The sequence below is a fragment of the Staurois parvus genome, unplaced genomic scaffold, assembly GCF_062004578.1.
Source record: "Staurois parvus isolate SC_StPar_1 unplaced genomic scaffold, SC_StPar_1.0 ptg000704l, whole genome shotgun sequence".
Taxonomy (NCBI): domain Eukaryota; kingdom Metazoa; phylum Chordata; class Amphibia; order Anura; family Ranidae; genus Staurois; species Staurois parvus.
Genome location: NW_028318500.1, coordinates 541,374 through 554,922, shown reverse-complemented (window position 1 = coordinate 554,922; position 13,549 = coordinate 541,374). Strand labels below are relative to the sequence as shown.

General features: G+C 40.6%; 1 protein-coding gene across 2 annotated transcripts in view; it reads left to right on the top strand.

Moving 5' to 3' along the window:
* PI4KA (phosphatidylinositol 4-kinase alpha) overlaps positions 1-13,549 on the top strand; it is a 168,707-nt gene that overhangs the window by 44,214 nt on the left and 110,944 nt on the right. For both annotated transcript variants that reach the window (XM_089653173.1, XM_089653172.1), the window contains exons 10-14: positions 362-458; positions 12,151-12,342; positions 12,430-12,530; positions 12,662-12,791; positions 13,172-13,301. In XM_089653173.1, the coding sequence (XP_089509299.1) occupies positions 362-458; positions 12,151-12,342; positions 12,430-12,530; positions 12,662-12,791; positions 13,172-13,301 (650 nt within the window). The remainder of the gene's footprint in view (positions 1-361; positions 459-12,150; positions 12,343-12,429; positions 12,531-12,661; positions 12,792-13,171; positions 13,302-13,549) is intronic.

Below are 13,549 nucleotides of genomic sequence, written 5' to 3'. Positions count from 1 at the left end.
CGGTACCAAAAACACTCGACCTTTCACCTTTAACACATGGCATGCGCTTACCTTTCCCCCATCATTTCTTATGATCAGAATTAAACAGTGCTTTTTAATATGCAATACTGTATACTATATATTCTATACTTCTATATCCTGCACACAATTCTGTACTCTACAATGCTGAGCTCTGTACACTGCTCACCGCATCACTCTATAAAATGTTCTTTACTCCACACCCATCCTTTGTAAATACTCTGCTGTACAATATAAACTCTGCCACTTTTATTAGTCTGTTCCTTAATACATGTCAGAAAGTGATATTTTATTGTACATTGTCAAGTACATTATACATGTCCAGTGTGTTTTTTTTCTGTAGGGAAATCCCAATGCAGACCTGTATTATAAAACATTCAGTGATCCACTGTACGTAGCAATGTTTAAGATGCTTAGAGATACACTGTATAACATGAAAGGTAAGTGTTTATTCCTGATATACATTGTCTGTTTTTTTTTTTTTTTTTTACGCAGAAAGGAATATATTTGGTGCTTGTTTAAAATGTTATGGGTTTGACAAAAAAAGCAAGCTAATTTAATCTACTTTTGCACTACTTTCAGACCACTATTAAGTAATAAAATAAATTTGAATTGATTTCTATCTGTGTTGTGGAAACTGTATTCTGTATATGGCTGTCATATACTATATGTAAATATGTTAGTAAGCAGTCCTTAACCACTTCCTGTCCGGACACTTTTACCCCCTTCCTGTCCAGGGCAATTTTTAGCTTTCAGCGCTATCACACTTTGAATGACAATTGCGCGGTCATGCAATACTGTACCCATATGAATTTTTTGCCATTTTTTTGAGATAGATAAATCTTTATTTTGGTGGTATTTATTCACCGCTGGGATTTTTATTTTTTTTACTATGTAAATGAAAAAGTTCAAAAATTTTGAAAAAAAGTGTTTTTTTTAAATAAAATTTTGCAAATAAATAATATTTCATCATAAATCTTAGCCAAAATTTATTCCGTTATTTTTTTAGTAAAAAAAAAAAAAATCCAAATTAGTTTATAACCAAAAATTATAATTTTTAAACATTTTTTTTTACATTTTATTTTATTTTTTTTATATTATTATTTTTTATTTTTATTTTTTTTTTACATACTGTCACCCTAGCAGTACACTGTCACCATGGTGACACTGTACTACTTGTGGAGGGTGATGAAGATTTTTTTTTTTTTTTTACACTGATTGCTTTTATACCCATATAGGATGTAAAAGCAATCATTTCTCTTTCTCTCTGTCTGCATTCTTGCAGTCATTGAGAATTACTGAGTGAGCTGTGATCATTCACAGATTTCACACATAGTAAGCAATGATGTCACAAGTGACATCTTGCTTACTACTTTGCATTTGATCACTGATTCGCCAATCAGTGATCACATGATCGGGACCTCGTACAGAGGTCCCGTCCGACGATCGGTGTTTCACTGTGTCCGGAGGACACAGCGGGCACCGGATCGCGGTGGTGCGCGCTCCCAGGGAGTGTGCACAGCTAGAAAAGGCGGGTGCCGTTTATGAATGGCAACCCGACCCTGGACTGCCACCGCCCTGCCGTTTATAAACAGCAGGCGGACGGCAAGAGGTTAATGTGTGTTAGGATTGTGGCTGTTTAATACACAGTTACTCAAACTGAAATTACTGAAACTGGAAGCCGCCTGTTTTTTTTTTCTTGTTTGCTCTCCATTTACTTCTACCCTTCATTAAATCACTACACTTAGAACTCAACTGAAAGAATTAGCTCTTTATAAAGTGGAAAAGAAACTCACCTTGCATACTATGAATGGGGCAGCAAAGCCCACACAATTCAAGCACAGGTGTTGAGAGAAGACACAGCAACAAAAACTGTTTATATCACTAAAGGTCCTAAAGGTGACCAACACTATGACTCTGACAAGATATTCTGCTATTAATATACCCATATTTATAACCTTAACAACCCTATAGTCAAGTCAATGGTACACTTCTGCCTAATATTAAAGTGTTACTAAACCCACAACAGTAAAATCAGTCTGTATATGCAGTAAAGTATGCTTGTTATAGACACTGTGGAACCTAAGGGGTTAATCCTCCGTATTGTGTAACAAGGCTGTTTGATCCTGTCTTCTCTGATCCTCCCCTTCTTTTACTGTCCCCACTTCATCTGCCATAGTACAGAGCACCAGTGGCAAGTCTGCACATGCTGTTGTTTGGTGTGTATTGCTAGAGACTTTTTTTTTTTCTATGGGAGGGTGCATGTGATTGGCACAAGGCCAATCAGCGCTGTCTGGACAGAGGGTCAAGGGTCATGCAGCCTCATTGGACAGTCAGAGGAGAATGAAAACTCCTCCTACACGTTTAGTGTACAGCCAGACACTGATAGAAGTCACAAGACTGCTAATACAGCTGTTGAGAAAAAGTATTTATATCAGTTTATATTTAGTAAAATATATGCATTTTTATGTTCTGTGTACCGTGAAAGACCGGATTTAGTGAATGCAGGGTCATGGGTTTAGTAACACTTAAAGGAAAGTGAAACTAAAATATATCCTTATTTTTAAAAAATATTCCATATGCATCCACTAATGGCCTTGTAATCTGGGTTTTTTTTTTCCATGAAATGGTTTTTAACGGCTTTTTTTGCCTTCTTGTAAAATCCTTGTAACCTCTCCTTTTCCCCTCACCTCCGCTTGTTTGAAATGAGCAGTACATGTTATCTGCAGTCCTGTGCCCTGCTCTATGCACAGTATACATTTCATAGTCCCTAGTCCATTTTGGGACTGGCTATGCTCTCACTTACAGTGGGACCATGGAGAACACATGTAGCCAACCTCTAACAGGAAATTGTATTGCAGCAGCAAAAAAAAAAAATTGGAGGAAGATGAGAGTAATAGAAAGTCTTTTTGAGTTAAAAATACATACCTGAATAGGATATATTTTTTAAAAGCAGTTTAATGTCACTTAATATCCTAATCTTTCCACCAGTAACATTCCTAAAATTATGTGTAAAGATGCTAAGCTCTCAAATTCTCAATGAAATCCAAGAGACTATCAAAGCCCTCACGGGCAGCAAATCCCCAGACCTGGAGAGCCTTTTCCTACTTTTCCTACAAAACCTTTCAACACATCTTAACCTCACATATGTGCAACCTCTTACTAGCTTTATCTGTGGCCAACCCGTCCCACATCTGTAACACATTCATACATTACAGTTATTCTGAAAAAAGGAAAAGACATCTTGCATAAAATGTGCATTTATTATTTTTTGCTGAAAGGTGAAATTATCCTTTAAGGCAGTTCTGAAGGCAAAAGCAAGTTCAACCCAGTACTAGCAAGGTGCACCTAATAAAGTGGCCGATGAGTGTAAATTCAAAACAATTAACACTTTTGTATGGCGCTTACAAGTGCTCTGTGCAAAATGCTAATAATATCATTCTATAAATACCACATAACCATACTAACTAGCTTTAAAGTGTCACATAAATAGTAAAGGGTATATAATGCCAAGGGTATACTTCTAAAAGCATAAACCTTAAAAAAAAGTACATAAGTATAAATACTTCCTGTGCAATATAAATGATCAAAAATATAATTGCTGTTGTGCAGTCTTCCTTCTAATGTATATAAAACATCCATATAAAGTCCCACTACAAACAGTTCATATAAGATTGTGCCAATTAAAGTGACTTGTGCCAAATAACTTCATTATCTTCCAGCAGTGTGCAAACACTCTTGTCTCCCCTCCTTCGCCACCACACTCACCGAATTGTAATTGTAATGAGTATAAGAAGATCTCAAGTGCTTTAATATGGGTACTCTTCCCTTTCCTGGGTCCAGTGTCACTGCTCTTGCAGGATGCTTTACCGCTAGTATCCTCCTGGTGTACATCCATGTAAGGGGAAAAACAAAGCCAGAGGCAGCCTTCAATAGAAGTCTTCTTCCTACTTCCTGTTGGAGGAACACAGATGGTTACAGGAAGTTGCTTATGTGTTGTTGCTTGTATACTATGCGAGCATTTTAACACTAAGTGCATTTTACACGTATATACTGCATAAATTGACTGCACTATATAAGTACCTGCAATAAATAAATGTAAATGAAGAATCCCCTATGGGACTTTAATATAGCAACCATATCATTACACATATACTCAAAAAAACTTTTTAAAACATATGCTTTTATTACCTAGACATACTTGTGAAAGATACATAATCTTTAAAAAAAGATACATTAGCTCTGATGGATATTGATGGAAGTCCTACTCTATAGCTCCATTGTCTCCTCCTACCATGCTCGTCTCCAGGACTTCTCCAGAGCCTCCCCCATCCTCTGGAACTCTCTACCCCAATTTATCAGACTATCGCCTACTCTGCTCACTTTTAGGCGATTTCTGAAAACCTATCTCTTCAGGGAAGCCTATGCTGCCTTCAGTTAATAATGGAATCTTCTATTCCTCCTACCAGTCCATTCCCTCACAGTTATTACCTTTTGTACCACTAGCCCCTCCCTCCTAGATTGTAATCTCCAATGAGCAAGGCCCTATTTGACCCTCTTGTATTGAACTGTATTGTTTCTGTATTGTCTACCGTTATATTGTAAAGTGCTGAGCAAACTGTTGGCGCTTTATAAATCCTGTATAATAATAATAATATTTGTAATGACATGGTTGCTGCATTAAAGTCCTATAGGGGGATACTTCATTTACATTTATATTGGGGACGAGCAGCTAGATCAGGGGTGGGCAAACTTTTTGACTTGAGGGCCGCAATGGGTTCATATATTGGACCCGGGGGCCGGACCAAGAGTAGATGAATGATGTGTATGTGTCATCCATAGTAAGTATAGTAATATTCCCCCATAGTAAGCATAGTAATTAATCCCCCATATAGTAATTCATCCCCCATAGTAATTCATCCCCCCTATAGTAATTCATCCCCCCTATAGTAATTCATCCCCCCTATAGTAATTCATCCCCCCTATAGTAATTCATCCCCCATATAGTAATTCATCCCCCATAGTAATTCATCCCCCATATAGTAATTCATCCCCCATATAGTAATTCATCCCCCCTATAGTAATTCATCCCCCATAGTAATTCATCCCCCCTATAGTAATTCATCCCCCCTATAGTAATTCATCCCCCCTATAGTAATTCATCCCCCATATAGTAATTCATCCCCCATATAGTAATTCATCCCCCATATAGTAATTCATCCCCCATAGTAATTCATCCCCCATAGTAATTCATCCCCCATATAGTAACTCATCCCCCATATAGTAATTCATCCCCCATATAGTAATTCATCCCCCATAGTAATTCATCCCCCATATAGTAATTCATCCCCCATATAGTAATTCATCCCCCATATAGTAATTCATCCCCCATATAGGAATTCATCCCCCATATAGGAATTCATCCCCCATATAGGAATTCATCCCCCATATAGTAATTCATCCCCCATAGTAATTCATCCCCCATAGTAATTCATCCCCCATATTAATTCATCCCCCATATTAAGTCCCCAAGTCCCCCCTGTGTCAATTCACTTACCTTTGCTCCGCGCGTTCCTCTCGCCGTGTTCCCGCGCCGTTCCGGTGTAGCATGAAAATCTGTCTCCTATGAGGATCTGTCCCCCTCGACGTATCTGCGCATGTGCCAGTTTCAGGCATTAGCAGCCGATCGGCGATCTCCGGCACATGCGCAGATACGTCGAGGGGGACAGATCCGCATAGGAGACAGATTTTCATGCTACACGGGTCTTCAGGGCGGACTGTGAGAGGAGCCTAGCGGGAGCCTAGCTCCGCGGGCCGGATTAAAAGGTCCGCCGGGCCGTAGTTTGCCCATTGCTGAGCTAGATACTCAACTCTTTGCAATAAATAAGATTTTGAGACATGTCTCCATGAGCTATCAAAGCCCTTTATGCATTCTGTCTCTGAAGCTCCCACATGCCATTTTATTCCAGTGCAGATATTCTCCTTACTACTTTGTTCTTATTCTTTCAGCACTATTTTCCTCCCTGGCTGCAATATCTTGTAACATGTTGCTCAGACCTAGACACCAACATTTCACTCATTAGGCCTTAAATCAACAATTGAATGCTTTACCTTGTGCATTAAATGAGATCTCCAAGAACATAGAAAACATAGCTTCGTAATCAACAGTGGACTATTTGTCACCAAAATATTGCTAATACTTATTGCATTTTTAACACTTAAGGTGGCTTGACACTGCCCTGATGCGGGCTCACTGCGCTTTGGACATAATGCAGCTAACCCACAGGTTAGTTATGCTTTCCTATAGACTTCTATGATGTCCTGCGGTTTTGGTGCAGTTTCAGAAAGTGCACCAACACTACAGCATGAAGGAGTTTTGGTGCGCTTTCTGAAACTACACCAAAATCACAGGACCTCATAATAAGTATTGTTTCGCAAGTGGACATCCATACTATATACTTACCCTATGGCCCAAATTAAAATTAGCGGGGACCTATCTCCCATGGAGAATGAGACCCGACGAGGCTACCCCCTCTCCCCGGCTCTTTTTGCTCTCATGTTGGAGCACATGGCTGTTGCCCTTTGACATGCCTCGCTGGTTCAGGACATTCATATAGGATCTATCGAAGAAAAACTAGCGATATATGCCGATGACCTTATGCTTTTTTTTTTCTCTGAGACCCTGGTCCATCACTTCGGGCTGCCCTGGAACTCTTGTCTGCCTTTGTTCAGTCTGCTAGACTTAGTCAATTGGGAGAAATCTTTAATTCTCCCTGTGGTCCCGGACGTGCCCCAAGCCACGAACCCTTCCTTGCCCTTGAAGTGGACTGATAAATTTAAATACTTAGGTATTCTCATCTCCCCATCCATAGTGGACTACTGTAAATTAAATCTGCATTCACTGCTAGTTGACATTAAAGAGCGCCTGAAGGCCTGGGGTCCTCCTTTTGTCTTTGATAGGAAGAATAAACCTAATTAAGATGACAGTCCTACCTTTTATTACTCTGTGTTAAAACATTCTTCTGTCTGGATTCTGTGTGTAGTTTTCACGCGTTTTTACTCATGCATATCTAGTTTTCTTTGGGGCTCTAGCCAGCCTCAATTTTAGGCTGTCATTGCTGAAAAGGCCATGGACTCAGGGAGTTTTAGCCTGACCAGACTTTCACAAATATTTTATTGCAGTTATGTTGATGCACGCACATAATTTACTGATATCTGATGATATGAACTCTGCTGTGGTACTAGAGTCAGCACATTTGGGGTCATATGAAGCGCTCCAAAACCTGCTATATAAGGGGACCTCAGCCCCTTTCAACCCTACACAGTCAGTGAAAGCGGTGGTCCAGGCCTGGCAATTAGTAGTACCTAACTGAACACCTACAGTACATCCAGAAAGTATTCACAGCACTTAACTTTTGCCACATTTTGTTTTGTTACAGCCTTATTCCAAAATGGATTAAATTCATTTTTTTCCTCAATATTCTACAAGCAATACCCCATAATGACAATGTGAAAGAAGTTAATTTTGAAATCTTTGCAATTTATTAAACATAAAAAATGGAGAAAAAAACACCCATGTACATAAGTATTCACAGCCTTTGTTCAATACTTTGTTGAGGCACCTTTAGCGCCAATTACAGCCTCAAGTAATTGTGAGTATGATGCTACAAGCTTGGGACTCCTATTTTTGGGCAATTTCTCACATTCTTCTTTGCAGTACCTCTCAAGCTCCATCAGGTTGGATGGGGAGCGTCGGTGCACAGCCATTTTCAGATCTCTCCAGAGATGTTCAATTGGGCTCAAGTCTGGGCTCTGGCTGGGCCACTCCAGGACATTCACAGAGTTGGACGTAGCCACTCCTTTGTTATTTGGGCTGAATGCTTAGGGTCGTTGTCCTGTTAAAAGATTAACTGGATTAACCGCTCTGGAAAAGAGGTTAAAGATTAACCCCTCTGGAACAGGTTTTCATCAAGGATGTCTCTGTACATCGCTGCTTTATCTTTCTTTCGATCCTGACTAGTCTCCCAGTCCCTGCCAGTGAAAAACATCCCTGCAGCATGATGCTGCCACCACTGTGCTTCACTGTAGGGATGGTATTGGCCAGGTGGTGAGCGGTGCCTGGTTTCCTCCAGATATGATACTTGGCATTCAGGCCAAAGAGTTCAGTCTTTGTTTCATCAGACAGAGAGTTTTGTTTCTCATGGTCTGAGAGTCCCTCAGGTGCCTTTTGGCAAACTCCAGGCAGGCTGCCATTTGCCATTTACTGAGGAGTGGCTTCCATCTGGTCACTCTACCATACAGGCCTGATTGGTGGAGTGCTGCAGAGACGGTTGTTCTTCTGGAAGGTTCTCCTCTCTCCACAGAGAAACACTGGAGCTCTTTCAGAGTGACCATCGGGTACTTGGTTACCTCCCTGGCTAAGGCCCTTCTCCCACAATCACTCATTTTGGCCAGGCAGCACACTCTAGGAAGATTCCTGGTGGTTCCAAACTTCTTCCATTTATGGATGATGGAGGCCACTATGCTCATTGGAACTTTCAATGCTGCAGAACTTTTTCTGTACCCTTCCCCAGATCTGTGCCTTGTGCCTCCTGTCTCGGAGGTCTATGGACAATTCCTTGGACTTCATGGCTTCTTGATTTGTGCTCTGACATGCAATATTGACTGTAGGACCTTATATAGACTGGGTTTATGCCTTTCCTAATCATGTCCAATCAAGTGAATTTCCCACAGGTGGACTCCAGTCAAGTTGTGGAAACATCTCAAGGATAATCAGTGGGAAAAGGATGCACCAGAGCTCACTTTTGAGTGTCATGGCAAAGGCTGTGAATACTTCCGTACATGTGTTTTTTTTTTCGTTTTTTATTTTTAATAAATTGCAAAGATTTCAAAATGAACTTCTTTCACATTGTCATTATGGGGTATTTTTTGTAGAATGTTGAGGGAAAAAATTTAATTTAATCCATTTTGGAATAAGGCTGTAACATAACAAAATGTGGCAAAAGTTAAGTGCTGTGAATACTTTCTGGATGCACTGTAACTCCACCTCCTGCTTCTCCCATATGCCTTTATAGCTCAGTCCCACCCTCCCAGAATTTTACTCTGTCTGTTCTGTCAGTATGGGTCACCAAGCAAATACAATACTTATCTCAGTTAAGTGAGAAAGGTGTTCTTAAAACATTTGACTCCCTAAGGATGCAATTCCATCTCCCTACACATTACTTTCTCAGATTTCTTCAGTTAAGGCATGCTTACCGGGCTCAATTCAGAACCTCTCCAATGGTACTCCAATCCTCTTATATGGAGCAAATGCTCAGAGATGAGGATATAGAGAAACCCTTGTCTACTATTTACAAGACCGTGCAACCCACTATTCACCATGGTTTGGAGCGCTTATGGGGTTCATGGGAGGAGGTTGTCCCTGCTGAGATGATATCTGGGAATGCCCACTTCAACACTAAGTTTCTTCCAGAGGCAGACTTATACAATTTAAAATACTGCATTGTATTTATCTCACTCCAGGAAAACTACATAAAATGTACTCTAGTTGTTCCCCAGCCTGGTGGAGATGTGGGGCAGACGCTGCCTACTTCATGCGTATGGTCTGGACATGCCCCTCCCTACAGAAGTATTGGGAACAAGTGCTTGAGTGTATTTTCAAGGTGATTACCATACGGATTCCATTTCTGGCAGAAATATGTATCCTAGGGTTGGTGCATGCTCTGGCACATACTAGAGCGCTCAAAACCTTATTAGGCTTGCTGTTATTCTATGTCAGGAAGGCAGTTGTCTTTCACTGGAAGTCTGCTACTGCCCCTTCCTTACAATCTGGAAAGCATTGGTTAATTGTAAGGCAACCTACCATGCTAGGGGGTGTCCTTAGTAATTTCAAAAGGTATGGAACATCTGGGTTGAATGTCGCATAATAGCTGTGTAGCGGATGCTTTATGTTCCGTCTATCTGCTTAGTTGTCCACGCATATTAGGTTACCGGTATTATCGTACCACTCTTTCTCCCGACTTCTTTCCCTTTCCTTCCTTCTGCTGATCTCTTTGCCCTCTCCCTTTACCCTCCCCACTTTTTCCTCTTCTCCTTCAGACGTAATTATGCTGGGTACAGTTTATAACACCAAGCGGTTGGAGACCTGAATGTACTCCTACTTTGTTATCCTTAAGTATGTACTGGTACTCTGAGCGTGTTTATGCCTTGGCATAGTTTATTACCTCTTTTGTTTTACACTATGTGATAATTGTTTGTTGTACATTATGCGAGCCAGGGAATCCCCATGAGGCTCTGTTTTGTATTTATACCTTTTAATACAACCAATAAACAGAATTAGCTGCGCTTTAACAATGCGCAGTAGTCAGTGTGAATCTGCCCTTATTGCGCTCTTTAAAATCATATTCATTGTTTGCTGTTAAATTTTTATAACCTCATACTTACTGTATGTGACGGTCTTTCATTTGACCCTCTATTGGTTCATCACATACTTGAATGCTGAACTATGTTTGCCTCACTGTATTGTAACACTTGATTTTGATATTTTTAATAAAAATGCATTCAAGCAAAAAATATGAGAGGATCATGGTATGTGGCCAACTGGAGATGGAACTCTTCTCGATTGGTTTCACCACGACCTTCACTGGAGCATTGTGTAGTCATCTAGCGTATGCCAGAACAGCATGTCCTTAAAAATGGTTGAACACTTCTGAAATGGGAAATGAACAAGACATATCCTTATATAGCAGGGGTAGGCATCCTTAAATAGGTGCAGATCTACCTGAACAACACAATAGAAGTCAAAGATCACAGGCACAGTGTCGCCTCCTCACACCTGATTTAAACCTCTAATTACCGTACTACTGTGTCGCAATCATGGGTTTAATAAATATCACCTCAACACCTGTCAAACACACTTGGATCACTTTTCAGTGGAGAATGTGAATGAGCACTTAGTTGCAGTGTCACCTTTAGGGCTCATTCATGCATAAAGTTTGGCGGTGGTAAAACCCTGTGGTTGAGTCAGTTTTACTACCCCCTTTAGTTGCTGAGGCAACAGCCAAAGATGTACACATGTCACACCTGGAATTAAACCCCCTGTTACTTTTGGTGGGTGTTACTGTCTGCCATTCGCAACCCATTTAAGTAAAAGGGGGGGGCCACACTGCAAGCTCCCCGCAACTGCATGGTTCTGCAGGGTCCATGGGGTTAAAGCAGGTCGTGAGAAAGCAGCACAACACCGCCTGCTTTAAGCCCTTGTTTGCTGTATTGTACAAGTTTGCAGGGCACTTGCAGAACTTCATCATTCACTTTGAATAGGTCATGCTTGGCAGGTGCTAAGCACAGCAAACATGCAGGAAAACTACAGGTACAGTGCCCTGCATCCGTGGTGTGGTTTAACCACAGTGCATCAGTGTGATCGCAGCCCTTTACTATTATGCCCAGAGTATTGCTTGGCACTGACTTGCAGATCTCTTCTTTTTGCTGCTGGCACCACTCTGGAGACCGCTAGCCGGGATAAGAGGTAGAGTACATCGGCTTATGCGGCTCTTGCTTCCTTCTACAGGTCCAACTTTACAAGTAGCCCCTCTTCATTGCAATCTATTTTATGTTCTGGGATGGCGGGTCAGCAAGCCCATACCGCGATCTACAAGTCACCTGGCTGCAATCTAGCACCTAGTATGATTTCTGCCTGCTCTGTCATTCCTTTATCTGCATGAGTCACCTCTGACACCAGATAATCACAGGAGACACCCCTCCCTTCCAGTACACACAGTAGGTGATTGACAGCCTCAGCTGTCCATTCCCTCCACTTAGGCTCCCTGCTTTATGCTGTGGAGCTTGTGACATCAGATCCCTGCCTTTTGAAGCTCCGAAATGCTGTGTAAAAGGTGTGCTTTAGGAGGCTGTAGAGAACAGAGGGCTGCTGCTAAACAGATACAATGTATGTAGAAGGATTTGTTTTATATCTGTCTATCACTTGAGACTAGTCACTACAGTGGTTAAGGGGTAAGGTTTTACAACCACTTTAATGTGGCTAAATGTGTGTTGAAATTCTTCTTTTGTTTATAGAATCTGTGTTTATCAAGAAATGAATATTACTAATAAACCTCTTCAACATTGCCTCTCTAGACCTCCCAACCTCATTTGTGAAGGAGATCCATGACTTTGTGCTTGAACAGTTCAACAGTAGCCAGTCAGAGCTACAGAAGATTCTTCATGATGTAGAAAAGTTACACAATGAACTTAGCCCTTTGAAGCTCAGGTGTCAAGCAAATGCAGCCTGTGTGGACCTCATGGTGTGGGCAGTAAAGGATGAGCAAGGTAAAACTGTGATGAAGAGTGGAGGTAAACTGGCTCTTCAGTGGTATAATTCTAACATATGTTTTCTGCTTGTCCTTCACACTAAAGGTGCAGAAAACCTGTGCATTAAACTTTCTGAAAAACTGCAGTCCAAGACATCCAGCAAAGTTATCATAGCCCACATGCCTCTCCTGATCTGCTGCTTACAGGTTGGTTTTTATCAGTCAAGTTAGCAGGAATAACCCTTATTATCTGAAGGGTGATCTTCATGTGTTTGTTTTAATGTGGTACCAATAAAATATATATACAATATATTGTAATTTTGCTTTCTTTTACTCAGGGTCTAGGGCGCCTTTGTGAGCGTTTCCCTGTAGTGGTTCACTCTGTGACTCCATCTCTTCGTGATTTCCTGGTGATACCATCTCCAGTGCTGGTGAAGCTGTATAAATATCACAGCCAAAATCAGACAGGTACTCCTTCTTTTTTTTTTTTTTTTTTTCATTAAACTAGTATTTACTAAATTTATTAAAAGGGATACTGTATAAGAGGATTTGCTCCCCTTCTTTAATTACTATTTGGTCAATTATCATGTGGATCATTTGACTGTATTACTTTTACGGAGGAAAAACAATATACATTTATTCATTTTTTCCACAGGAGCCTGTAACACCTTGCACCCATGATCAGTGGGTTGCGGATGCTTTACACACACAAATGATTTTATTTTTATTAATATTCTCCTACAAAGTAACTATGGAAGCTGCTAAAAGTAATGGTGTAATTGGTATAACTGTCAAGTCTGTGAAGCACATTAGTAAAGCATGCTTTTCCCACTTTTCCTCATTTTTAGGGGCCAATGATATCAAGATTAGCATCACCAATGAGCACTCTGAATCCACAATGAACGTTATTCATGGCAAGAAGAGCCAACCATCTATGTATGAACAGCTTCGGGACATTGCTATTGAGAACATATGCAGGTACTAGAGTTTGTGGCTGTGTTACTGAAACAACAGGGAAGGTTAATGGGTGTAATGTTTGACAGTAGCTGAAGAAAGGTGGAAGTGATGCCCAACATAAATGACTTTCTAACCTGTTCTAGAAAAAGGATAAATGGGTTTGGCAGCTTATGCTCCCTTGAGGGTGATTTCCAAATAATACATTTAAAAGACATTACATTTGCTTAGTGCCAGTTATATGGCTAGAATGCTTCATTCTCTGGTTTCTT